Source organism: Dryobates pubescens, chromosome 13 (assembly GCF_014839835.1).
Source record: "Dryobates pubescens isolate bDryPub1 chromosome 13, bDryPub1.pri, whole genome shotgun sequence".
In the NCBI taxonomy this organism is placed as follows: domain Eukaryota; kingdom Metazoa; phylum Chordata; class Aves; order Piciformes; family Picidae; genus Dryobates; species Dryobates pubescens.
The window spans coordinates 26,945,466-26,973,352 of NC_071624.1; the positions used below are offsets into that span (position 1 = coordinate 26,945,466).

At 51.2% G+C, this 27,887-nt stretch overlaps 1 protein-coding gene across 1 annotated transcript; it reads right to left on the reverse strand.

The window, feature by feature from the left end:
* Window positions 1-55: 55 nt before the first annotated feature.
* CPD (carboxypeptidase D) lies at window positions 56-27,842 on the reverse strand. The gene is made up of 21 exons (XM_054166189.1): window positions 27,137-27,842; window positions 24,424-24,671; window positions 16,458-16,600; window positions 15,288-15,457; window positions 14,344-14,711; window positions 13,746-13,937; window positions 12,699-12,866; window positions 11,461-11,570; window positions 10,901-11,003; window positions 10,250-10,392; window positions 9,042-9,211; window positions 8,177-8,488; window positions 6,765-6,960; window positions 6,378-6,513; window positions 5,493-5,642; window positions 4,991-5,086; window positions 4,832-4,896; window positions 4,539-4,670; window positions 4,026-4,211; window positions 3,623-3,722; window positions 56-3,025 (listed from the first exon to the last, which is right to left on the reverse strand). The coding sequence occupies exons 1-21, from the start codon at window positions 27,790-27,792 to the stop codon at window positions 2,799-2,801; spliced, it is 4,071 nt and encodes a 1,356-aa protein (XP_054022164.1). The 5' UTR covers window positions 27,793-27,842; the 3' UTR covers window positions 56-2,798.
* Window positions 27,843-27,887: the final 45 nt, after the last annotated feature.

Below are 27,887 nucleotides of genomic sequence, written 5' to 3' on the forward strand. Positions count from 1 at the left end.
CCGGAGCTCCCCCCCCGGCCGCTGGAGGAAGAATGACACAACGCATGTGGACATCAAAATAGTTTTATACATATTATTTGATCTCGGTATACAGATAAAAAAAACCCTGGGGGCTCGGCTGAGGGCAGAGCCAGACCTCACCTCACGCCACCCCACTTCCAGGAAAAGGCGATTCAAGTCCCTTTTAAAAATGTACATTTGAAGGCACAGTGCACGGACCGACAGACGCCAGGGACGAGTGGCCGCGGGGACCGGCTCCCTGTCCCGCGATTGGACGGACAGACAGGGTGAGGCTCCTGCCTCGTCCACGCTGGCAACAAACAGCCCCAGCGCTGACGGGCAGGGGCTGAGCAAGAGCCAGACACCACACCTGGTCCTGGAGTGCAGAAAAGTCTCACACGTTTGCAAAATGTCTCGCTCCACTCACCTTAAAAACATGCACCTGCTCCAGGCTAACTGCAAAATGCACTCTCAGAGGGAACGGCCAACTCCTAACACAGCTTATTGCTAGTAGGACAACGCAAGGCCAGCTCAGTCTGTTACTTGCTTCCACAGCAAACAAAGCCCAAACAGAGTCCATTTGCAAACTCCACTTCAATATAAAACCCCAGCTGTGTCTCATTAAAGCTCTCAGAAGCAGGAAAAGCTGGGAGATGAGGCAGAATTAATGCTACTGCATGTTGTGTTCTGCAGCCTACTGCACATGGAAAACCAAACCCCATTTCCTGCTAAGCTGGAGGAGCTGGGAGCAGGCACAGAGATGGTCGTGGCTCCTGCACAACAGAGGAAACAAAAGCAGCTCTTCCACACCGCAGCGATGCAGGACAGGAGCATGGGGAATGCTCAGCCTTATCTCCCTGTTCCCAGCACACCTCCCCAGCAAGATCTGATAACATTTCTTGCACTAGAAGTCCCTGGGGAACAGCAAGAAGGTGTCTAAAGGTTAGCTTTGTCTCTAGAAATAGCTGCACAAAATCAGCTGAGATGAGGAGCACAGCAACACAGCCAGAGCATGTGGTTCTGGAAGGGCATCTACCACACAGAGAGGCCCAGGTCACCTCCTTCCCTTGCTGACATGGCACAAAGTCTTCAACAGGAAACCCACGGTGCTGCTTCCTCAAAGCAGACCAGGTCAGAGCCCTGCAGAACAGACCCCATCATACATTTGGGTGCAAATATCCTCCCCCCAGACACCACATGCAGGTTTCACTAGTGGACCTCTCCAGGCTGCTGGAGAACAGATCAGCTCAGAGCAAACTAGATGCCTAAGACATTGCTGCAACAAGCTCCTGCACCCCAGAGCTCAGGTCAGTGGTGAAAGAATTAGAAAATAAAATGAGCAGCAAGAAAGTAAGTGCCTATTCTAACCCAAATCTTCCACCCAGAAACATCAGAGGTGCATAAAGGCTTTGTAAATCAACACTTCAGCCATTCTTCCCTTCTATTGCCCCAAAATCCCTTATGTCTAGGGGATGCACATTGTGGTTCCCCTTTCCAACTTCCTGCCAAGTGCTACAAACCAGAATTCGACTGTTTTTCCCTTCCCCTTCAGCCCTCCCTCATGCTCCACAGCAGCACACAGCTGCAGACACAAGAAGGTGGAGCTCTTGCTACGTACTTCAGGGATGCTGTAGTAAACAGAGCCAAACCAGCAAGCCAGTTTCATGCCTGCACCCACCAGAGCTTGATGTGAAGTTGTTTCCAAAGTGCTCTGATCTCTAAATGGTATTATGTGGACAATGGCAAATGGTGCCAAGAGGTAAGTTGGGCCATAGGTTCTCCCATGGCCTCTCCCTGCTGCTCCAATAATGCTCAAATACAAAGCAGATTTCACTGTTTCCTCCTGAGTAGTGGAGGACTTGAGCAAAACTGGTCAGGGGGAGTCTGTAACCAACTGCTCTTCTACAGTACCCATCACAATCAGTCTGTCCATTTGCTCAGAACAACCTTCAGTTGCTCTTACAGACACTGTGTTGCTGTAACACTAACGTGAGACCCCCAAGGCCAAGTCTGCTACACAAATGAAAAGCAACCAGGTGTGATGGGGATAAAGGTTCTTTCTTCCCCAGAAGTGAGAAACAGCAGTACTGCAGAGCTGGCAAGCAGCTGAACTTTGTCAGAGTTCACTAAAGCCCCAACATTGGCTCTTTTCTCCAGCCCACGTCAAGAACGGACGTCATCTGCCCCAGCTTTCAGGATGCCAAGTCACTGCCCAGAACTAGCAACACAGAGGTGCTCCACAACCACAGCAGATCGTAGCAGGCCACAGCACCTCAGAGTGGGGAGAAGCTCCAAGGAAGCAGCTGAGAACCAAGGACTTTGTTTTTCTTTTTGGCCTTTTTCCAAGGGCTGCTCTGCAGAACATGGAGTCAAGTGAAGGATCTGGCTTCTCCCAAGTAAGGAGTGGGAAACATGAAATCAAAACAGGTAGAGAAACTGCTTTGGAGTGTTGCATCGACAACTCCACACCGGTCTTAGGGCACTTCCCCACCATCTGTCCACTGGTGTTGAGATGCTGGGGAAGTGCAATGCGGCCACCCTGTTAAGTTGCCTTTCCAACAGTGTCACGTGAACCTCCAGATCATGACTCAAAAATGTAACAATCACAACCTTAGCCTCCAACCCCCACTGATTTTCAGGTCCATAGGAACACAGCAAATAGAGGGAAGCTGGGAGCTGCCACCCACGCCTCTGGAGGACACATCCTGCAAGCTAACGTTTCAGAACTGAACCACAGGGATCGCCCTCCCCACCCAGTCTAGTCCATGGGAACCTCCTCTCCTGCCCAGGGGGGGTTGTCAGTGTTTGCTGGAGTACAGTGTTTCTTCTTCAGTGTCTGTTTCATCCTGGAATTCATGGCTTAGAAGGGACTTTTTGGAGCCAGTGGCCATCATGCGGATTTCATCCTCGTAATCGTCGTGGTGCTGCCGGAGGCGGTGGAAGCCATCCTTGTGTCTGTTGGACTTAATTGAGCAGACACACCAGATGATACAGGCTGTGAGGACCAGAGCAGACATACTTGCACCTGCCAGAGAGAAGACATTTAAGTCAATGCCCCATTCACCCCAGAGGTTCATAGTCTTGCCACCATCTGTCTTCCCTTCTACAGTCGCAACCACTTTCCTCACTGCACTGTGACCCTGCTCCTTCCTCCTAGGCCACACAAAACAGAGCATGCAAGAAAGCTGCTCCCAGAGCAGGACTGCTCTGTGCTCACCATCAGGGATCACATCACTGAGCATCTCTGCAGACCACTGGCTTTAAACTATATAAACAACAACAACCCAACCCAAAATAACAAACTTACAGCACTCAGAAACTGTGGGGAAGAGAGGATCTCCTAGCTTACAGCTCTACACACAAACAGGCTCTCCCCTTTCCAGGCATCTCAAAATCCATTTTGGATACTTCAGACCCCTGCAAGACTCTGTGCTTCCTCCCTCCCATCCACCAGCCCAGAACTACCAGATCCAAGGGTTTTTAGACCAGTTTGCAAGGGCAAATTGTTCAGAAGGGAAAGGAGGAGATGGCTTTTCCAGTTCAGTGAGGAAGAGGGTCATTGGCAGCATGAACTGGGCACAGAAAGCAAAGATCAGAGCTTTGATCAAAAGCATCACTTTACCTGCAACAGTTACAACCAGCTCCCTTGGCAGACCAAAGATCCTGTTTTCTGTGTCAAACACAATGAGCACGGAGCTGGGAGCATCAGGACGAACCAAGACCTGCAGAAAGACCCAAGAGCTCAGACCATCTCAGAGCTTTCATCTCTGTTGGCTGACCAGACAAAGGAGATACTTGCTGACCAGGGCAGGATTGGGCAGATGCCAAAGCCAAGTGCAATGGAAAGCAAAGCTACTGCTCAAGACAACGCAGCTGTGCTGGGAAAAGCTTCCCCATCCATTGAATCAAGGCAGAAAAGAGCTACCTTGGGCACATATGCAGGGCCTAAAGACAGCTGATTAACAGACCCCAAACAGAGATGCCTTTATATGACTGGGAGTGGAGGGAACACCTCCAATGTATACCTTGACATGTTTTGTCTGGTGCCCATTGGCCTTCACATCGATGTTATGCAGACCTGGAGCCAGGAGCACGTGGAAATAGCCACCTTCTTTAGTACAGAGCTTCAAGCCTTCATTAACAACAATGACAGCTTTAGAAATTGGCTTGCCACTCTTGTCTTGGACAAATCCATGGACTCCCTTATGAACCTGAAATAAAGCATTTCAAACACTTGGTGTTCAGATCCAAGCATACATCACATTTACAACTAAAAAAAAGATCTAATCTTCCTCTCAAAATAGAGCCCATTCTCCATCCCTGACCCCCATAATCAAACTCTTGTGTCAACACATTTCCTGGTCACTTGCTGCCTGTCAAATCTGCTCCTCACACAGTTTAAATTATGTCTGCCTGCAATTACACAGCACCAACCAAACCACAAAGCCTCTCCGTGCTGTTCTCCGCCTCTCCCCCTCCCCACCCTGCCTGCTACCTTCACTGTTTGCCAGAACATCCTCCCACAGGCTGTGGCTCACCTCCACGAGCATGCTGAGGAGAGATTTCCTGTGGTCTGCCCACAGGCTGGGCAGCTGTCCTGCACTGGGGAAGTAACAGCAGCCGGTGTAAACGGTGATCTCGGGACAATGGCCAAAGGTAACGCTGAAATCCTGCAAAACCCAAACCCACAGTTACAAGAGAAGAGGTGGTGTTGAAAAGCTTTCCAAGGTGTAGCCGGAGGTGGGGGAAGTTTTGCCCAGACCACCAGAACAAATATGCTTTTAAATGCTTGTTTAGCAGAGATGGAAAGGTTTGTGCTGTGGTGAAGTACCTTCATACTCCCCAAGTGACTGTGCCATTCGGAGCCACGGATCACACCACCAGGAATATTCTCATCTGTGAAAGCAAGAACACAGCTGTCAGGCAGGTCTGCTCCTAGCAGAGTCTAGCATCAGTTGACAGCAGGGCTAAAGGATTTAACCAAACTTACCTGACTTATTTGGACAGCCTGGCTGGCCCAAGTGCATCAGCGGGTGGTTGTTTGCATACAGAGATGCCAAATGCTTCAATGTTTCTTTGTTCTCCACTACAAAGAGGAAAGTGAGACTTAGAGTACAAATCCTGTTCACTGGAGAGGCAGATTCCCATTTGAACCCCTTGATCCTGTATGAAACAGTGACACACACTGCTAGATGAGCATTCCACATTTCCTCCAGCACTAAGGGGTGAGAGCAAAAGCAGACTTTAGCTTGCCTCTGGCAGAGGAAATGCTGGAATACTGTTGTAGGAAAAGTAAGTGTTCTGATGCCTAGCTGAATCCTGTTAGGCTTTTCTAAACAGTCTGTAAACTCCATGTAAAAAAGGGCTGAACACAAAAGGAGGCTGCAGAACACCACCAGCACAAAAAGCTCTTACAGGACATGGTCACATGAACTTCTGCAGGAACAGCCCAAGGCTAGCAGCATGTGAGGCCCTGGAGGAGGCAGTCATACCTGTCTGCTCTGGCTTATCATATGGGTAAGTGACAAGCAGAGATCCTCCATCCAGTGCAACTGAGAGGCTGAAATCGTGCTTCAGTATCAAGTTGTCCACGATGGCTTTGGTCTCAGGCTCTCGTGTCCCTGAGTACCTGGAGAAGTTGCCTGTAAATCAGAAGAACAAACAGAAAAGGGAACTGAGAAGAGTTTCCTCTGCTGTTTGAGCAGCCAGCAGAAATCCCTCTTTGTTTATGTCTGAAACTGTCTGCTGCATCTGCCAGATCTCAGCAGCTGCACCTGACAGATTAAGTTAAGCACCTAGTCCACACTACCCATGGGAGGAATTCCTGTGCAAAGCTCGACAAATATGACCTCACTATTTCCTCAAGCTATTTGCTCCTGTGATGCAGGGGGCATTGCCTGGGTGCTTGCTCTCCCCAGTGCCACAGAATTAACGTTTTCTTAAGAAAGCATTTGGGATGATCTCAGCCAAACCTGGCCACTGTCCCCAGGAAGGGTGGGCATGCACTGACACAGTGCTATGGATACAGCAAGCAGTTACATGGAAACCAGAAAAGCATGATAAAAAAGGAGATTTGTGTCTGGGGAGCCTGACCAGAGGGCATGTTTCAGAAGTGGGGGTTGAAAGACATTAATTAACAGGAAAAATACAGCAGGTATTGTCTGACCTCATTGCAAATAAGACTATAAATTACCAGCTATAAGAGGGACCCAGCTTTGGAAGCTTCCCAGCAGCTGTGCTGCCCAAGCTCTCTGGACAGGCAGACCCCTGTGACCTAAACAACTACATCCAGCCCTAGAGCAGCCAGCAGGAGACTTCTGCAGCAGCCTACATTGTTACATGGACACTACACACTGCTTTGCTCTGGGTTGCTTTACTTGTGAAGTCTGTGTCCAGGTCCTTGCCATGAGCATTGTTCTGGCCTATCTTCGAGGTGCAGCCTCGCTCCTGGGCGATCTCCCGTCCGTCTGGGTTCAGGGAAGGCACAATCACAATCCGCGTTCGGTCAATCAGCTGAGCGAGAGGAGCAGAAACAGTACATGAAGTGCAACTGCTGGGCTTCATTCTCCACACATCTCTTTTGCCTGCATCTCATCCTAGTAACTGCACTGAGAGATTCCCACCTGCCTCATGGATCTCATAACGTCTCCCTGTTACGCACAGGGTCGCGGCAAGCCGCAAGCTTGTGTTAAGGAAAGTCTCTCCCAGCGAGCACTGCCGACTCAGGATGCAGCTGGAGGGCTGCCTTGCACTGGGCTCCTCACCTTTGTAATAGCAGCATTCTTCTTGTAGTTCATGCAGAGAAATTCTGCGAGTGCCAGGAGCAGCTCTGTGCCAACAGGAGCGTTTCCATGAATACCAGCAACGAAGCGAATCTTGGGCTCCTCGGGCTCCGACTGGTTGGGTTTGTTGGAGATTTCCAGGGACCAGATCTGGCGGAACTCAACGCTCTGACCCAAACTGCCAAGGAACGAGAAGCCAGCACGTCAGGTCAGGAGCACAGCCCTACCCCCAGCCTATGGGGAAAGCCCAGTGTGGAGAAGAACTGCTGCCAACCCCCACGAGGAGGCTGCAGAGACCAGCAACACGCAAAACACAACCACGTGGGAAAAGGTTTGCAGAATTCGCTATCAGCATCAAGTCTGAGCACAAGCATCTGTGAAAGGATGTATCCAGGCCCAGACACACAGAACACCCAGTGCTCTATGTATCTCCATATAGCCCATGACATCAGGACAAATGTGCAACTGCTACATGCCTCTGTGTTTCCAGTGGTGTTTGCTGTGGGTTTGTTTCATTGCCTTCAGAGCAGGATACATCTGGACATCAAACCAATTTATAAAGCACCTGAAGCAGAGGACAAAAATCTCTGCTTCAGATTGTTCCCACTAATGCAGAAGCTGTTGCTACAAACATGACATTAAGCTAGCAAACCCAATGTAAGCAAAGCAGGGAACACAATTGGGGCTGAAGCAACTGGAAGGACAATAGAGGCTACAGATCAGAAAAGCTGCTTTGGCACCAGTGGGGACAGCACATGAGCATGTTGTGCCTGGTGACAACAAGCAAACGAGGTCCTGGGACAAAGAGATTTCTGCTTTCTGAAGCTGACAGAAGAGAAGGGCTACAGGTCACAAAAACAAGCAGAGGACTGCAACAGCTGGTCTCCTGCAGGAAGGCAGAGGCGGTGGCTCAGGGCAGGCTAAGTCAAACAGGGCACACTACTGGATTAAACTCTGAAGGCAGACAATAAAAAGGCCATCTGAGATCTGCAAGTCAAATTTCATCCGGGACTTTTTAGTAGAATGGGTGTCAGAAAGGATTTGGAAAAGGAAGGAAACAGAGAGCATGGGGGAGAGGTATCTGCAGAAACTCAGGAATTTGGCCAGTCCCATGCACCCCTGGGGAACTGACAGCACCATGGATTTAAAGTCAGTAAAATGATGTCTCAGAAAAAAGCTCATAGATGCATCTGTGAGTGCCTGCAGCCAGTGCTCTGCCACCACACCCTTCCGTGTAGAGCTCCCCCAAAACTCAGGCATCACAGGGAAGAGGAGGGACAAGGGCACAGGAGGGACAAACTGCCCTCCTCTGCACTGCATTCCCGGTTTGTCATTTCACTATGTCCCTACCACAGCTCAGGGAGGAGCTGAGCACTGCTGCTTTGATTTTTCACCTGGTGAGGTTTGTGATGTGTGGGTAGTTCAGGTAGAGGCCTCGGAGGAACTCGGAGAGGTCCTTGTATGGGCGGTACCGATAGGGAGAGACGTTCCCCGAGGAGGCCAGCAGGAGGCGCTCCAGGCCATTCTCAGCAGAGAGATCTTTGATCAGGGTCTCAAACTCCTTCTCGTTGGGGTCGCTGGTGTCTGGAGTGTTCACGACTGGCACCTTCCCCTCCTCCACTTTGATGTCTGTCCGCTTAAGAGTGAAGTTCACCTGCACCCCACCTTTGCTGCCAACTTCAACCATCTTAGTGACTGGATCATACCTATACAGGGGACAAAAAGGCACAAGGAAACATCAGGGGTTCAAGATCTCACCACAAGCCATTCTCTTTTCTGACTAGACACTCACACAGGACTGCTACTGCTTCCCAGCCAAATGTCAGAAGCATAGAAATGAAGAGTAAGAACATTTCAAAGGGACAAGGGAATGGTAAGAGGACAGGGAGCAGCTTAGGGCTCAACAAGTCACTGAGCTGCTTTTTGCTGAGATGTTTTCAGGGTTGTGAGACAGACTGGCAGGACAAGTCAGGCTGCTGTAACACAGATGTTTGGGCAGCAGCTGAAGTGAAGTCATTTCTGTGGGTAGCTGCCTGCAAGAGAATTTCCCTTAGAGACACTCAGTTATCAACTCCATCCTCACACCACCTCCAGACTAAGGCAAGATTTGGACTGCATACCAAGTGAGCAGGTACATGAAGGTAGCATTACACTGCTAATTCTGCACAGGCCAGCAGGCAAAAGAAACACTCTGGGCCTACTTCTGTCTGGGGAGTCACTCATGCAGCTGTTTGCTCCCTGTGCCATGGCTTCGCTCACCCTCGGGCAGATGCTGTGATTTTGTAGGTCCCTGGGACCAAGAGGCGCCAGTAGTCTCCGTCCTTGGAGGTGGTCACTGGGTGGTCGATGTCAGCAACGCTGATGGTGGTGTTGAGAATGCCTCTCTTGTCTGTAGCATCCAGCACAAACCCCCAGACACCACGGTGAACCTGCACACAGACCCACAGCCCTGCTGAGTGCCAGCCCTCACTCGGCTCCCACCCCACCCCAAAGCCCACCAGCCCCCAGCCCAAGAGGTTCAGCAGTCCCAGAGGAGCAACATGTTCCAAAAAAGGTTCAGGTTAGACACAGTATCTGGCATGAAGAAAGATCACCTGATGAGTACAATGAGCAATTGTTTGGCTCAGGGTGCCACTATGGCACACTCTGCTCCACACCTTTGTTTGCATGCCCCAGGTGCACAACACCGCCACCAGCCATGGACTCAGGTGGGAACAGCACATAAAGGCCACTCCAGCCTAGGGACAACCAAGGTATGGTAAATAACAAGCCTACACCTGGCTGCTGTTTCCATACAGATCTCTGGTATGCTGAGAAGGGGAGAGGAGTTGAGACCTGTTGGGCCCCTGTTTAGAAAAGATGTTGAGTTGCTGGAACGTGTCCAGGGAAGGGCAACAAAGCTGGTGAGGGGCTTGGAGCACAGCCCTGTGAGGAGAGGCTGAGGGAGCTGGGGTTGCTTAGCCTGGAGAAGAGGAAGCTCAGGGCAGACCTTATTGATATCTACAACTACCTGAAGGGAGGTTGTAGCCAGGTGGGGGTTGGTCTCTTCTCCCAGGCAACCAGCACCAGAACAAGAGGACACAGTCTCAGGCTGTGCCAGGGGAGGTTTAGGCTGGATGTTAGGAAGAAGTTCTTCACAGCAAGATTGGCCATTGGAATGGGCAGCCCAGGGAGGTGGTAGAGTCACCATCACTGGAGGTGTTTAGGAAGAGACTGGATGAGGCACTTGGTGCCATGGTTTAGTTGATTAGATGGTCTTGGCTGATAGGTTGGACTTGATCTTGAAGGTCTTTTCCAACCTGGTTAATTCTATGCTGTTTGGATGGGGATGATTTCCATGGAGCAGGTACCCAAGTCTAGTCAGGAAGCAGTGCCTGCTTCAGCCCACAATTAGCCTGCTCATTCTGGCACCTCTAGTGCAAACCTCAGAGGCAGCTCATGCAATTGCTTGGCTCCAAGAGTCTCACCTGCTTCATGAACTGGAGGAGGGAGCGGCGGTTCTGCTCCCAGTACTTTGGCAGCTCCTCAGCTTTTGGATATTTCACACAGCCCAGCTCAATGGTCACCTCAAAGCAGTTTGTATTTAAGTAATTCCAGTCTTGCATCCCACCTACAATAGGAATGAAAAAAGTTGTGATAAGGTCTCCTGAAGGTAGCTGTACCACAGCTCAGAGTAAACACCCCACCCTCCCCAAAACCAAACCCTATCAGATGGTGGAATGCAGTCCAGCTCAAACCAGGACAGGGAGAAAGCTGAAGGACAAACCACAGCACACATTTTATAGCCAAAGCTTTTACACAGGGCAAGATTCAAGCTTCAAAGGGGTGACAAAATAGCAGACCAATAGTCACCCTTCTTGTAAATGCCTTTCACACTCATCTAGTGCTGTAAAATGTTATGAAACCATTTTGCTAATAGCCAGAAAAATGACACTGTAAATTCCTTCCCCCTGGAATAACTTTATCTGGGTACATTATTGAAGAGTCATAAAAGACACCCAAGGCCCAGTCTGGGCTTGACCAATGCAGAGTGTGTGACTGATCAGACTAAATTCTTGAAGGTGCTCTCACACTAACTTGAAGTTAAAGAGTGTAAAAAGCCTTAGGGCCTACCTTACCTGGCACATTGTACCACTGAGCACCATTAGTGATGCCATGTGGGAAGTACTCAGTGGGGTACATATCCTTACAAGGGCTTCCTTGGTACATCTTGGTGTTCTCCTAAAAACAGGATGCAACATGTGAAACTGAGCTTGCACTTGACAGCCACTGGCACTTTTCTCCTAACGTGAGTCACACACTTGGGGTAACCAGCCACAAGGGTGCATGTGGACACGTGTTTGTATGGCTGCAGCACAAACAGACTGCACCCACACCCAACCCACACACATCCCTGCCCTCCTCCCAGCCTGGCTACAGCAGTTCCTACCACCCCACAGAGCACTGGCCCCCATGCCCACCCAGAGCACTCCTCCTGCAGTGCCTGCACACAAAACATGCTGGACATCCACCCATGGAACAAGAGCCTCCCACAGCACCCTTCTAATGTGCCTGCAACACCAGGCACCCACACCCACAGTACCTGTGCCCTCCCCTACCAGCTGCTCAGGAGGTTCCTGGCAGCATCAAGAGTGAATCCAGCAGGATGTGCCTGCTTTCCTGTTAGAGTAACAGTTACCTTGGAATAGGAAAGTGCCAGCTGCTGAAACACAGCATCATCTGGGGATTTACTGTATATGGCTATTCCTTGTTCATCATCATCAAAGGGGTAATTAACCACCAGAGAGCCTGCAGGGGAAACAAGCTTTGACTTGCACAGTTCCCAAGCGAGCCCTCAGCCTAACAGAGGAAGTTTTGCTTTTCCTCCAGGGTGCCAAGTCTCCTGTTTCTCCAGACTGGCATTACACAAATGGCTAGAAGAGCCAACACAAGGCACAGGAAGAGCTAAGACCACACCCATCTGGGAAGGTGAACCCAAGCCAGCACACATCGAAGGTTTGGCTCCTCCCCACAGGAGGGATGAGCACAACCTCATAATAATCACTTTCACAGAAGAGAGAAAGCAAGGGAAGGAATTTCCTAGCACATGCCCCAACTGTTGTGATTTTCCAGCCTTCTGGAATTTACTGCAAGCACTGCCTGTAACATCTTTGGCTGACTGAAGCTTTCCCTAAGCAAGTTGTACTAATAGCACCGTGGAACCCCAGACACCACTGCTGCTGGCGAGCTGCCAGCCCCCTCATACCCACACACACGCTGCTTCTGCACTACAAAACGAAGCAAGCTCCCACCTGCAAGTTACCACAGCTACCAGCCAGCAGACAAACTGTCTGGGGAATAAGCTGTAATGCAGAGACTTAATTGAGATCACTCCAAGCAGATAATTAAATTACAGCAAATTTCACAGCTCCGCCATGCAGCGCAGGGCAGGGAACCCTCAGGATCAGACCTGGCTCCCTTCGTTTTATAAATGCTACAAAGCCTGCACCAGCCACAGCACTCTGTCACCTTCCCAGCAGCTGAGCAGCAGCCCATCCCCATCTCCCAGCAGGCAATGAGCTCACTACTCCACATCCTCCCTTCAGAGAAGTGGTTGGGATCCTCCCCACAGCCCCTTCAACTCCCTACAAATGTGCTTGGGAACGTGGCTCTCCCCCTTTGTTTCTAGCCTCTGATCCACCTTCCAGCAGCACAAACAAAAGGTTTGGTTTACTCCTTTTTCTGTGTAGGCTCTTTGGAAATGGCCTCATCCCTGATGCAGGAATCTGTCTGCCTTCTCTCCTGCCATGCTCAGGGCAGAGAGCTCTTTGAGAGAGCTCCTCAGGTCATTCTCAGAACACCACAGAAATATCCCTCTGCAAACTCTCACCCCTTGACTCTCAGTGCCAAGGAAGGAGCTCTGTTTGGCTGCCATACCTCCATGCAGGTTTGCTGAGAGCACAAATGGGTAAGTCTTCAACCAGGTCATGACAGCCAGAGTTTCTGGCTGTGGAGGGTCTGCCACTTGGAAGAACTGATCTGGGAAGTTCCGGTTCAGGTCGTAGTTGTTGCTGTTGTTCCTGCCCACAGTGCCTCCTCTGTCTCCTGAAAGTCAAACACATGCTCCAGCTTGCCACCTATGCAAGCTCCCATTGCCAGGCAGAGGCTTCATCCTCTTACTACAGAGCTAACAGCTATCAACTGAAGAAAAACAGCAGAGAGCACAACAGAATTGGCTTCCTGCACCCCAGAGTGGTGGGATCCCCATGCTCTCCCTCAGGACGGGCCTGCTGGGGGCACAGAGGTGTCCCAAGGGCCCTTTCCAGTGGGTGTTTGCAGGGGCAGGCCACAGCCAGCAGAAAGGCAGCAAACCACCAACAATCCCAGCAGCTGGATGCCAAAACCACAGAAACCTCAGAGCTCACCTTCTCAAACCAGCTGGGCAAGTTCTTTGATAAACCCAAGCAGAGCTCTGCTTCCAGATAAATCATTCTGGACAGACTCTGCTCTGCCAATCTGCAAGAGCCACGCAGATTTAAGGACTTCCCTGAAGGATGCTTCTGCCAATTTCAACATCATGACAGAAAGTCTGTATTATGCTTGGACAAGGGCTCTGCAGACAGCCTGGCTCTCCCATCACATGTGACTAAGCATGGAGTGAAGCACAGCAAGCATGAGCTGTGTCAAAGGAATGTCTTGGTTTAAAATAAGCCTTAGGATAGCCACCAACCATAAGGGGACCCAAAGAGGGGCAGCATATAGCCCTGCTGAAGCATACAGCTATCTCCAACAGCTTCAAGCATCAGTCAACCACCCACATCCTGCTATGCATGGTCCATCTGCTCAGTCCCTTCCCAACTTCCCTGTGCAGAAAGCACTTCTGCTCCAAGAAGGCTTCCAGATCTCTCAGGGAGGTACCTTGAACCTAGAAGTTTTTTCTCAGAGCTAGAAACCCCACAGATATTTCAGCACAGACAGCAATACCTTCCAGGGACTTCTCATAGCCATCAGGGTTCATAGAAGGCATGATGTGGATCCGTGTGTTCTGAACCAGGTCAGTGACCTCAGGGTCTGTGCCAAAGTTCTTGCAGAGGTACTCGATGAGGTTCAGGAGAAGTTCTCGACCCACAACTTCATTCCCATGCATGTTACCAATGTACTTGAACTCTGGCTCACCTGCAGGCACATGGCCAAGGAGAACTGTAACTACCACTAAAGCTTAGAGGCATGTCACCACCCCGAGCATGGCTCTCTCAGGTCCTTCTGCTAGCTGTAGGGCATTCACATCTAAAACTGACCCTACTGCTCCCATGACACTCAGGAAGAACAAACACTGTTTCAGGGAAGTCCCTTAAGTCCTTCTGTCCCCAGAGCTCCAAAACCAGTGCAGATGCCCCCAGCAACACTTTAACTCACAGCAGTGCCACCCACTGCACCGTGTCTTTTTAGCATGGACACCGCAAGGTGCAGTTTGGCCTCTCTTCAGACAGGTGCCAGCTCTAAACTTTTTTCCTGCGCCCACCATCTCCCAGAGCAAATGGCCTGTCACCAGTGTCTTGCTACAGAGGACTGCCCAGGTTACCTGCTTCATGGACACCAGGATTGTCCGAGATCTCCATCACGTAGAGCTCCCGCAGCTCCACCGACTTGCCCACGGAGTAGAGGCGGGTGATGTTGGGGTACTCGTTGGCGTAGCGCCGCAGGAAGATCTCCATGTCTGAGAAATGGTGGTGGCGGAAGTCCACAGGCTGGATGGGCTGATGGAGAGGGGTTGGGCTGGGCACCTCTTCCTGCACAGGGCTGGAGGTGATGGTAGAGGCAGGAGCCGGCGGTGCTGTGACCTGCGTGACGTTACGAGCCGGCGGCTTTACTGTTGGCTGCAAGGAGAAATTCACTTCTGTTGCTTCTCCCTCCTTCACCTCAATGTTCTCTTTGGTCACTGGTGCATAACTGTAAAATAAGTAAGCACACCTGGCTTCAGCAAGGAGACTGCAGAACACAGGCCAAAGCCACCTGCAGCCTGCCCACCACTCCAGCCTCCTGCTCCCAACCCAAACACACTGGGATGCTAACAACCACCTGAAAGATTCACCAGGGAAGCAGCTGACAGGACTTGTCCCACTGCCACTGGACCCAACCACACTACTGCCCTTGCTGTGTCACAGAGGCATGAGTTCCTGCTCACAGACTGGCTGGGGAAGAAGCCTCAGGCATCTCCTAGGGCTATCTCAGGGGCTGTTCACACCTAGACTTGAGGCAACACAAACTCTTAACTGAAGCAACCCCTCTGCCCAAGAAGCAAGATGCACATTCATCCAAGCAGAGGTGACAGAAATGCCATGCAGCCAGCACTGGAGTGGGGCACAGGGTGAACAAACACAGCTGCAGCTCTATGCTGGAGCGATTTACTGCTGCAGCTTCCAGCCAGACCCCTTACATACACAACAAGCTGCTTTGGGGGAAGAAATCAAGTGAAGGAACACAAGAAGCTGGCAGTGTGGACACAGGCTGCCACAGAGCCCTTACCCTGTCACAAGTGCAGTCACATTGTAGGTCCCAGGCACGAGCAGCCGGTGGTAATCGCCGAACTTTCCCGCGGTGACATTGTGAGCGATCCCAGCAACAACAATGGTGGCGTTCTCCAGGCCAGCCTCACTGACTGCATCCCTCACAAAGCCTTTCACACCCATGTGGACCTGAGGAGAACAATGCAAGAGCCTGACTGAAGACAGGCAACGTCAGGGGAGCTGTGTCCTCAGCCAGCAATACCTCTCTGCCGGTCCTCCAATGAAGCAGAGCAGGGCAGCTGCCAGGCGGTGAGAAAGCTACAACTCCCCAAAAGGAGGCTGCAGTGAGCTGGGGGTTGGTCTCTCCTCTCTAGTATCAGGTGACAGAATGAGAGGTAATGGACTGAAATTGTGCCAGGGGAGGTTTAGGTTGGGTATTAGGAAAAAATTCCTTTCTGAAAGAGTGGTCAGGCATTGGAACAGGCTGCCCGGGGAGGCTGAGAGTTACCCCCCAAGGAGATGCTCAAGAAACATGTGGACATGGCACTGTGAGCCATGGTTTGCCAGCCACGCTGCTCTTGGGTCCAAGGCTGGACTAGATAACCTTAAAGGTCTCTTCCAACCAAAACATTTCTATGATTCTCTGACAGGAATTCCAGCATGCCCTGGGAAGGCAGCAAGACCTCAGAATTGATCCTCTCCAACAAATCCTCCATTTCATCAACATGGGCACAGGATATGAACATGGCAGGGACATGGGTCATCCTGAGGGGCAAAACGCAGCTGCTTCCTTTCCCAGTGTAAACTGTGCCCTGCTCAACTCACACATGAGCATCTGGAGACAGCCTGCCAGAGGATTCTCAGCAGTGTTGGTGCTTTTCAGCATCACTGGAGATTCATGGCACCAAGGCCATGCTCTGCAGTACTCGGATCTGGTCCCCTCTACTTCACAACAAACCCCACGAGGCCCCTCTGAGCAGAGCTCTGCTATCGTGGAGGATGTGGGAACTGTGGTAGAACCACAGGTCAGCTTTGTAGCCACAGACCTCTGCACAGCAACTGCAGCTGTTGTGTCACCACATGCAGCAAACAAAGCCACAAGAACAGCTGAAGCTGGAGCTCTCAGCCCACCACAGACACGGAGGTTTCACAGCTGCCGCCCCCACGTCCCGTCCCAGCCCCACGCTACCTTCTCAATGAAAGCAAGGAGAGAGTCCCTGTTGTTCTCCCACTCCTGCTGAAGCTCAGAGGTCGGAGGGTATTTGCAGCAGGACAGCTCCAACGTGATCTCAAAGCAGTTGGCCCACACATAGTTGTAATCCTGCATCCCACCTGAGAGAATGAAGCAGACATGTCCTTAGAGCAACATACAGACATCTCTCCACAGGACACAGCTCTCCCTGGTTTTCAGCTCCCCACACCACCTCACCACCTCGCTCTGGAGTGAATAATTTAGGAGAAAAATAAAGTCAGATCAGATCTTTGCCAGAGTCTGTGCTGGGAAGTTCTGTTTCTCCCAGTAACCAGCACACTGTGCCATTAAAACCAGCCACAGACACCTCAAAGGTGACAGCCCCTTGGTCCTGCTGCTCTGTCAGCTGAAGCCAGCAGCACAATGCACACCGGTTCGTTTTACTGTGAAGACATCTTCCAGACACTACAAATCCAGTGTGCCAGGGCAGGCACAACAGAGCTTGAACATCTCTGCAGTTGAGTCCTTCACCACCTGCTCCAAGTCACCTTTGGAGGTCTCCCTGAAGAGAAGTTACTCCACTCAGAGTGAGCTTCAGGTCTGATCCAGCAGAACACACTGGACTGGGAGGTGGCAGCCCAAATCTGCATGGTGGAATCAGTTTCAAAGATCACACTGCTGCTCTTTCAAAAAGATCTACACAAACTCTGAATGACATAGCAGCAATTCTTCCCCTTTTCTACTTCCTCAGCTGCTCTTTTCCTCCAACTCCTTATCTGAAGGTCTCCATTACTTGACTTCAGCCAGAGCAGAAAGTCTGCCAAGGTCTGATATGGTGACAGCATGCAATGAACTGCAGCAAGTCACATGCAGGAAACTCTCCTCTTGATCTGGGAAGGCAGTGATGCCTCCCTCTCTGCTGAGGACTCCTGTGACCCTGCAGCAACCAGGTCCTGCAAGAGGAGAACTGAACACAGGCTTGGCCACCTGAGGAACTCCCAACTGGGAAACCTGTACTCTTCCCTGAGCCCTGCAGCCAAGCACCAGCCTCCTCCCACATTTCCTCTTTAAGGCTGCAGTCTCAATTTAAGGATGTTGCAGTACCCAGGGACAGCTTGCCAGCTTAGTGTTAAACCAGCCAAACCTCTGTGAGCACCAGAAAACAGGATTGCAGAGAGCTGTTTTCTCAGCATTAAGCTCATCCTGCTATTCTTACCTTTCAGAGAAACTACAGCCAGTTACAAATCAGAAAGGTCACCTTGCTCCAGCAAGTGTCCTGACCCCATTTGCTGAAGTTTACCTTCAACCCTCAGCAAGCAAACCCATTTCTCAAACAAGAATGAATCAGGTACCAGCAGGTACCTCAGGTATCAACACTCACAATCTGGAGCTCAGACTTCAGCATGCTGCTGAGGACTGCAAATATTCAGCCCTCTAAACATTCACAGCAATCTTCAATAGCAAAAAAAGAGCATTCCAAGACCACCACAAGCCTGTGAAACAGATTTCCAAGTCCCACCACATGACTGTAGCCAGATGTCATGGCCACATGAAAGGATCATTCCCACCACCAGAACAGGCAGTTGTGTCAGTAAGGAAAACACACCACAGTAAGTTTTGTGCACCCTGATGGTATCTTCTGGGTTACACAACCTTCTTCAGTTACAATCCAGACAGACTGGTGTGCCCTGGCCTTGTGCCAGGGCCTTGCCATCACTTCCTAGATGGCTCCATCCCAACCTCCACAGCAGCACCTGTGACCACTTAATCTAAAGCCCTCCATACACCAATTGAATGACACCATCAGTGTCAGCTGGACACAGGGGCCCAGGAAATGGGTGTCTTCTGGACGAGCAGAGGAGTCCAAGTGGCTCTCAGAAGCCCATCTGTCATGGCACAGCTCTGTATCTGGCTTGCAGGAGGCAGATGCAGACTTCAGGAGGATGCCATAGGGTGACAAGAGCACTGGACCAGGCTGCCCAGAGAGGCTATGCAGCCTGCTTCTCTGGAGAGATGTGAAACCTGCCTGGACATGATCCTGGACAATCTGCTCTGGGTGACCCTGCTTTAGCAGGGGACTTGGACTGGATGATCTCCAAAGATCACTTCCAACCCCAAACATTCTGTGAAAGCATAAGACAGCTTGTGCCACATCATGGCACCAGCCTGCAGCACCCCAGCACACAAACCTGTCAGATATGCAGACTTCATACTCCCATCCCTTGCTCTGCCCACCCAAGTGCCATGTCAGTGCTGTGCTAGTAGACCTCACCTGCTTTGAGCAGTTTCCTCATCACTCACAAAAGGAGCACCCTCCAGGGTGCTGCCAATTGACCACCAGAACAGATCAATACCACGATGCAAATGCACTACCTGGCATTTGCAGAGGCTTTGTCAACACACAGCCAGGAAGAGCTACCAGCAGCACTTCACCAAGCAGAGGAGGCCCAGAATAAACAGGGTGGGTGTAAGCACACATGGTCCCCCAAAGCCAAGGAGCACTGCTTTCAATTTAACAGCCCCACTCTGCACTTGGGAGAAGCAGAGATGGACTGGCAGCAGAGAGTAGGATTTAGAACTGAACCCTGGGAAGATGTGGGCTGGTACCACATCAAAGACATCCCAGTTCCTCTCAGCTCCTCTGGGGGCCTGCTAAGGGCACACGAAGCTCTTCTTTTTGTAACAAAGCAAGTGTCTCTTGCTGCCAGAAAAAGCATTGCAGCTTGTGCATGGGCTGAGATCAAAACAGGAAAGAGACTTTTCTGGCCAGCACAAGGGGCCAAAAAGCGTCTGAGGACTTCAAAACTCTCAGACTCCACTCTGGAGGTTAGAGGAACGAGGCCTGTGAATGTGACACATGCTCAGTTTTATGCAGCTCCTGTTACCAGGCTCAGAAAAGTAACCCACAGCAGGCTGCTCTTGCCAGGAAAGGCCACGCAGACTGAACCACTTTGCCAGCCTATAGCCATCTGTTAGAGCAGGGCACTAATGCATTTGAAAACATCCATACTAAACCAGAGCCATTAGGGAGCATATTTAGTGCTTCATCTGCCACTCAAAAGAAATTTAGGACAGATGCTCACCCATAATAGAGCAGCAACAGACTAAACTGGAGCTTGCTGCATCAATTTTTGTTAAAACTCCCTGAGAAAATAGTTTGTTGCATGCTTGGGAAGTTGGATTGTATCTGCTGCACATATTTGGCCTTCACACAGCCCTGCAAAGCAGGAGAGTTATTTTTATAGCATATGGAATCATGTATTTTTGCCACACACCCTCTGCACAGCCTTTCCTGGCTATGCAGAAGATCTGGAGATGTAGAGAGAGGCCTGTACACAGCACTACATTCAAGGAGCAGAGGAGAAAAAGCACACCCAAGGCTGCCAGAGTACACTGCCTCTACTCCACCTATCTGTTTGGGTAGGAGCTGGGATAACTCGCTGGATTTACTCCAGCATTTTTTAATCCCATGTGTCTGTCAGCCCACACTGCCCAAAGTTCCAACCTCCCAGTGAAGTTCCAGATCTACTTTACCAGTGATCAAAGCACAGCAGAAGTGAGCAGCCTACAATCACAACAAGTCAGCCCCTGGCTGGCAGAAGGTCACAAAACCACTCAGAACAAACCCATCTCCTGCTCGGTCTCACTCCTTGAGCATCAGCACCACACTTCAGGCAAGGACCCCCAACCTCTCAACACCACAAGTGCTGCAAAGTCCACACATCTCTGCTCCCTGCCAAGCCCAAACCAGGCAGGCAACAGGAGAATGCAGTTCCCCAGAGTCAAGCCCGGGGATTCAGATACCATGAACACACCATGTGCCAGGAAAAGCCTTCCAGGCCAACCAGGAAGGACTCTACTTCCAAACTGCACTATGCAGAGACCTCTCCAATCCCAGCTTTCATTGGAGCAGACACTGGGAGATAAGAGACCTGCAGCTAAGTTAAAGCAGGAAAATGGTAGTGTCTGCCCTGCAGAGAGCAGATGGCACAAAGCAAGCTAGAGACATGATTAAATCTGTGGCACAAGTTGCTTACTCTGGGGACAGACCTGATTGTCTCCCAGCATGAGAGCGGGTGAGCACCAGCAGCAGCACCAAAGAGGGGGAGGCGTGTTTGGATCCATTCATCTGCAATCATTAAACCCAGCGTGGGTTGAAGTTTGAGTCCAGGGCTGCACAGCCCTGCTGGAGCCCTCTCAAACAGGAGGGCAGAGTCCTCCCAAGAGCTGCACTACCACAGAGCCACCCAGCAGTTCATGGTAGATGCGAAAAGAGCTTGTCAGACCTTCAAACCACCAAGGCAATGCTTTCCTCGAGATTCAAGAGAGCACTGGAACAGAATTTTATGGAAACTCTTAAGCACCCAAGGGCAGCTAATTGTGCACATGCCAGAAAGACAGGGCTGAAAGCTTCCCCCAGAGCTCACACTGTGCCTTCTGCCATGCCCAGGAAACTGAGGCCACCACAGCAATGTCACGAGCACCCACTGTTATCAGCACTCATTTTAACTGCTCTGGGTTTGATGCCACTAAAGGCTGTTTGGAAGCTCAGTGCAGCTCATAGGCACAGTCAAAACAACCTAGTAAAGCTCACACATAGCCTCAAGCCACTTCCAACCTGAGAAGTGCCTTCTGGCAGACACCAGAAACACCTCAAACACTTCAGTATCAGAGTCAAACTAGCAAGGAAAATCACTTTAGGAAGAGACTGCTAATAATGAGACCTTCCAAGGCTGCCCACACAATACCCTTCTGAATGTTACACCAAATTTGGTTTCTGAACTGAGCTAAGGGCAAGCATTTCCTTCCCACAGATAAGACTTAAGCAGTTTCTTAACCACTTTCCAAGCAACTCCTGGACCATAGACCAGCTCAGACTTGCATGTATTTTCATCATCTGAACCAGCCACTCAGTAGTTAAAACCCTCAGATATTAAAAAGGAAGGAAGAGTAGGAGCATGTACCACAGAGAGAGCCTCCAAAAGGCATCCCAGTCACAATCCTGCTTATCTATAGCAGCTGGAATGCAGAAGGCCAATTCGGCTGTCTGGCAGAGAGCCATCTTCCTCTGCACACTTGACCTTAACAATTACTCCAATGGTTTGCAGTTGCCACCTTGGTTGGACAAACATAAGAGACTGTTTGCAAATGCAAATGAAAGTTAATGGGGTCTGGCACCAGCCTAAACCAGCTAACTGTGGGACAATGAAACCTGTAGCAGTTGGTTTTCCAGCATGTTGATTTCACACGATAAAATGTGGCAGGAAAATTTCCACCTGTTGAGACATTATGTTCTCATTTCTTTGTTTTCTCTGGCTTTAGCTCACCCGGAGCCCACAGCCTCTGCTGGCACAACCTGATCTGCAGGCCACAGGAGCATACCTTGCAGGGTTCACAGAACCACATGCTCTGGTTATCTCTAGAGCTCAGCCCTAGGAGCTCCCACAGCGTACTGGGATTTCCCCAGCCCCATTTTACCACACATTTAAACTCTGCAATCACTGGGAATGCCCTTCTGGTCCCAGTATGAGCCTCAGCAGCCTTTGGCACAGAGCTGAATGAGTCAGGTGACTCAATGCAGCCACCATGGTTTTGGTGCTTCCGTCACACATGGTGTACAACTGACCCCCCTTTGCCTGCTCTTCATCCACTACCAAAAATAAATGTTAACACCCAAGGCCCTGAAGGGACACAGTCACTTCACACACCACCAAAACACACGTGCACTGGCCTCTGTGGTATCTGTTAGTTCACCTGTGTGCTTCCCTGGATCTCAGCTCCTGTGGGTTACACTTTATGTGAACTCCTCAGGCTGCATACTGCTCCCAGGCTGCCTTTGCCCTCCACCTGTGCACCTTTAATAATAGTAAAATGGAAATTACCACTCTGGGGAGAAACCACAGAGTTCTGCCAGTCTCAGCAGTGCTCCATCCTGAGAGCCACTGTCACTCTCTGTAATCTCTGCCCCTGAATCGCCTGCAGCGCTGAGCCCCAGATTGTGGCTTGTCACAGCAGAAGGGTTTATTTCCCCTGGGGCTGGAAGCTGGAGGCCATTGGCCAGAATATAACCCACAGCAATAGCAGCACAGAGCAAACAGTTCACACCATGCCATTTCTTGTGAAAAGAAAGTAGTGTGTGGCAGAGGTGAAACCTCTGGTCTGCAAGCAAAGGCTGGGGCACCGGTGCCACAGCCACTACCCACGTGCATCAGCTCCTGGCAGAAGGATGAAAAAGTTAATGCTGCAGCCAAAAATGCTGCTTACTGGGAGCAAGGGCACACAGACCCAAAGCTCTGAAGCCCCCTCCCTTCAGAGCACACCCATCCCACTTCATTACAAGGGCAGAAAACCTTAGAGCTGAAGCTAACAAACCACCCAACCGAGATGTTTGTGATTACAACTGCCACCAGAACAAGGCAGCACAGATCATCCAGGATATCCTGTTCCCTCATACACAAATTCACCAGATTACATAAACCTTCCTCCTCCTGGACTTTCCACAGCAGCACAGTGAACCTTGAGCCAGCAAACACCAGGGCTGGTGTGCTCAATAGGGTGTGGGGGGGGAAGGAGACAGCCACTCAAGAAAAGATAAAACTGCATGTTATTTGAACACAACAACATCTTATTTGATCAGTGAAATCCTGGGGAGTGATTCAGACACCACTGAAATCAAAACTTCCTCTTCCACTACACAGGTGATATGTTCAGACTCAGTTACAAATCCTCCTCTCCCCTTGCCAGGCAAGGTAGGTACGGGGTTAACACAGGACTCGGTTCCAAAGCCCATGCTCTGGAAAGATGCTGTCTTATTGGGATTTGTTAAGCTGTGAGCTCTGAAGGAAAATCACCTGCTTGCTCAGCACTCCTGCCATCATCTCTCAGCCCTACCATCAGGGAAAGCAGGGCAAGCTGGGCACAGAACACCAACACAACTTCTTCAGATCTCTCATGGAAGGTTCTCAGTGTGCCCTCGCCAGAGAAGTTTCTGCGCTGTCTGCCGAGGCCATGGCAGCACAACATCACTGATGAGGCAACGGAGCAACTCCTCATCACATGGCCAAGATTTCTCTTTCCACCAGCCCACAGAGCCTTGCCACAAGAGTGTCTGATTACAAGCTGCTGTTTAAATCCCATTTTCATCAAACCCAACACACAGAGCAGCCCAGTGCCTGGCTGAGCCAGGCCAGCCACCTTTACAAGGGCAGTGTGGAGACTCCAGGAGGTAAGTTGCTTATATTCAGATCATCCCCAATGCCCAATGGAGGAATCGGGAGCTTTCCTAGAGGCCCCAGCAGACTGAACTTCAGGTCCTTTCTAGATCCTGCCATACTGGTGGATGAGAACAAGCTGTACTGGTTGCCACAATCTGCACAGCTCTAGCAGCAGAGCAGTTCCTAGAAAAATTGCCTGCTCCACTTCCAGCAAGAGCAGTCACGTTAGCTCAGACCACACATCCACCCTTTGCAGTCTCACAGCAGGCTGTGCTGGAATCATTTACAAAATTACCAGTTTAGAGGTTATAAAAACCTCTCTGAATACTGGCACTGGTTTAATTCCTTAAACAATAGTTCCCCCTTTCCTGTATTAAAATGTAGTAACCAACCAGAGACCTAATGAGAGTTCATTGGGCAAACAAAGCCTCCCACATGCAGGATAACTCTCCAGCATCTAAGAAGATCAGGAAAAATTCTCCAGTTTCTGTGATCTGTTCCCTGTGAACATCTCCCAAGCTGTGACTCATCAAGCACTCACTGGTGTGCCCACGATGCCACCTCCCTTCATTTCAAGCTGCTAGAACACATTCAAAGCTAAAAATACAGCTTCACCACCGTCCTTCCCTCTGTGATAATCACCACTGCCAGTGGTATCAGTTCTCAGTGGGAGCAAGAAACTATTTCTGTAAGACACTGTTAGGTGAACCAGCACAGCTCGAGAGATTCACCAACTCTGCATCTCTTACCTTCTACATCATACCAGTGGGCACCATTTGTGATACCATCTTGGAAGGTCTCTCCCTCCTCACCAGGGCAATTGGGTTTGCCAGTTCTCATTATGGGGTGATTGGAGGCATAAGCTTTGGCCAAGTATTTGAACACTTCATCGTCAGCAGATTTGCTGTAGATTCCTGAGAGCTTATGCGTGGGAGAGTCATCATAGGGGTAGCTTGCAACCACTGAACCACCATGAAGATTGCCAGAGAGCAGAAACCTGGGGTTGGGAAGGAAAAAGAAAGAGAAAAGTCAGAGTGGAACAATTTCAACAGGAAGCTGGCTACAGCCACCCAACCAGTTATTCTGCTGCCTTGCCACCCAAACCGTGTTCTCGGGAGCCTCTGCCTGGGAGCAGTGAGGCAAAACGTGCTCACTGGACAAGCTGCCCAGCAGTAAGGACACTCTGGAAAAGGAAGGGATCAGACCATGCCCACCAGCCTTGTGCAGGGAGAACATCTATGGAGCTGCAGCTGCACCAAGGCTACTTTAACAGACATACCTCTGCCCACCACCAAGTCAGCTACTCTTAGCCAAAAAGAGACACTGTCCCCTCACGTTAACAGCAGCCTCCAACACAGCAAACGGGACTGTCAGAAGGTCAAGTGGGAGCATGCTGAAGAAGTCAGCAGATACTTGTAATAAACCAACTCTCAGGACTGGTTTACTCAGTTCCTAAACAGGTATCTGGCATTACTGGAGATGAAACAAGTTTCCTGCTGCCTTCCCGAGGCAGCCTAAGGCCGAGCTTTCAAATCCTGTGACAGACAAGCAGTGCCCTGCTCATAAAGCAGGGCTCTTTGTCAAGCCCTGAGCAATGCCTGGTATGAACAACAGATCTGACCTGCATAAATCAAACCTGGATGTGTGACAGAGCTGTTAATATCCCAAATCAGAAGATAGAGTGTGACAGGCCCTGTATCCCACTTTAACTTCTTCACAGGCAGCATAACCACTTTGATGAATCCTAAAGGTAATTGCCTCTGCCCTTCCTCTTCCCACCAAGCACAGCACTGAGGGGAAGAACACTCCTCTTCTTTCAGTCAAATGGGATTCAGTTTCTGAGCAGAGGTAACGTGACCAACGCCTGTGCCTTGCTTAATAAACAGCACACAGGAATTGCATTACAGCCTCTATCTCTTGGTTTTTAATCAGGTAGCTCTGTTTGCCCATTCATTTCTCTATCAGTGGTTACCTTAGACTAACAATTGCACCAGCATTAGCTGGCGGGCGCTGCCAGGCAGGGGGATGCACAAAGCACCACGTCCTTCCCCTTTCACCCTTGGCTTCCATGCAAATCCCTCCTCAAACGCTGGAGAAACAACCAACAAAAAGCCCAAGGTATTTTCAAAGCGACATTAAGGAACATGCATGAGCTCCTCAGAAACCAATTTGGAATCGCAGCAAGCCTGCAGGGATTTGAGTGCAAACAGCTGCACCAGAACCGTCCTGAAAGGATCCTCAGGACAAGCTATTAGTGGTGCAGTTCCTCCGGAGCAGTAGTGCCCAAGGGCACCACACCATCCACCAAGTTTTAACAGTTTGTCCAAGCAAACGGTGCTGCCTTGACCTGAGCAAACATACAATGCTGAACGTTGTGTTGGCTGGATTCAACCAACAGCTCCAGTGTCTGTCAGCCATCCCTTCTGTGTCTCACACCCTGTCCCCGTTTTGGGAAGTGGGCCACAGCTTTTTTCACAGCATTGCTCGAAGGGGATCAGACTTTGCTTTCTGGCTCCTCCTACACAACTTCCAACAGCTGGTCATGCTGACCTTCGTGGTTTGGACCTTCCATAGCTCTCTGAAGAACATGAAGCAAGTGAAGAGACAGTGCCCCCAGCCTGGCCACTGTATTTTCGAGGGCAGCCCCAGGCCCCAAACCAGAGCTGCGTTTCAGAGGTGCCATCTTCCCCTCCTGAGCTGCCCCACTCTGGGCACAGAAGCTTCCCACCATTCACTTCCTTCTCACCACCTCAGCATGAGTCCTTAGGGCTGGGTCCCACATGCTTCAACAGGAGGACAGAGGGGAAGAGCTCACAGGAGCAGAGCCTGTATTTGGAAACGTTGCTGCACAGAGTGCTATTGCTAAATCCAGGGAATTGTCCACAAAGACAGGGAGCAGCCCTGTTCAGCACAGCTATCCATTAACGTGTTTGTACACTGACCAGCCATACACTTGACCCCAAATATCTGAAACATCCCACAGCTCATGGTGAAAGCATTATTGACCCCAAGAGCCCAGACAAGCTCAAGACAACGTGGATGAGGAGTTTCCAGCTGTGGGCTCCTGTTGAAAAAAGGCACAGAGGTGACCACGGAGGTCAAGGCATAGGCTGTGCCCAGCAGAACTAGCAGAGCTCCTTGGCAGGTGCACAGCAAACTGTGGCCATCAAACTGCTCTGGCACACGAGGGTTACACCAGTTGCTAGGTGCAGGATTGCTCCCATCTGCGGTAAAAGGCCAACCCGGGACAAGAGGCAGGCTGAGGAGAAATTGGTTGGCAATAGCCTTCCTCCCTCCCACAAGCCCTTCCAAGGAACAACGGCAAAGGCTGAAATTTGGCTCAGCTCCGCAGGGAGCAGAGCCGAGGGTCTCCCTTTGCGCGGAGCTGGGTGCTAAGAGCACAAGGTGCCAGTGCAGAGGCGAACAGGGCGGGATGGTCGGGCCCGGCCGGGCCGCACTCACCTGTTGCGGCGCATCCAGGTGATGAGGGCCTGCACCTCGGGCACAGGCTCCAGGTTGGGCTCGGCGACCCCGAACTGGTCGGGGAAGCTGCGGTTCAGGTCGCGACCACGGCTGTTCTCCCTGCCGCCCTCCGCACCGCCGCCGCAGTCGCCTTCGCGGGCGCGCTCGAAGCCGTCAGGGTTGAGGCTGGGCAGCAGGTAGATGTCGGTGGTGTTGAGCAGGTGGCCGATGCGCTCCTCACCGTTCGCCCATCCCCGCACCAGCTCCTGGGCCAGGCGAAGCAGCAGCGGCCGCGCCAGAGGCTCGTCCCCGTGCATGTTCCCCACCAGCTTCACCTGCGGCCGGCCGGGCAGCGGCGAGCCGCCGGGCTCCTCGTCGGCGCGCTCCGGCCCCAGCCCCGCCGTCAGACGCAGCACCCACAGCGGCCGCCCCTCCACCGAATTGCCGATGCTGAAGAGCCGCGCCAGGCCCGCGGGGGCCGCGTCCGCCAGCGTCTGCAGCGCCTGGCCCAGCTCGGCCGAGTGCAGGTACCGCAGCGTCTCGCCGGGCGCCGCCGCCTCCGCCTTCTTGATGTGGACGCTGCGGGCCGGGCCCAGCAATAGCGTGCAAAAGAGGAGCAACAGCCCCCGGCCAAGCCCCCGCTCCACGCTCGCCATAGCCCCACCGGACACCCAACCCCACCACTCCGCCGGGCAGCGGGACCAGGAGGCGGTGGCACCGCTTGCCCCGCCCACAGGCATGCACTCTTACA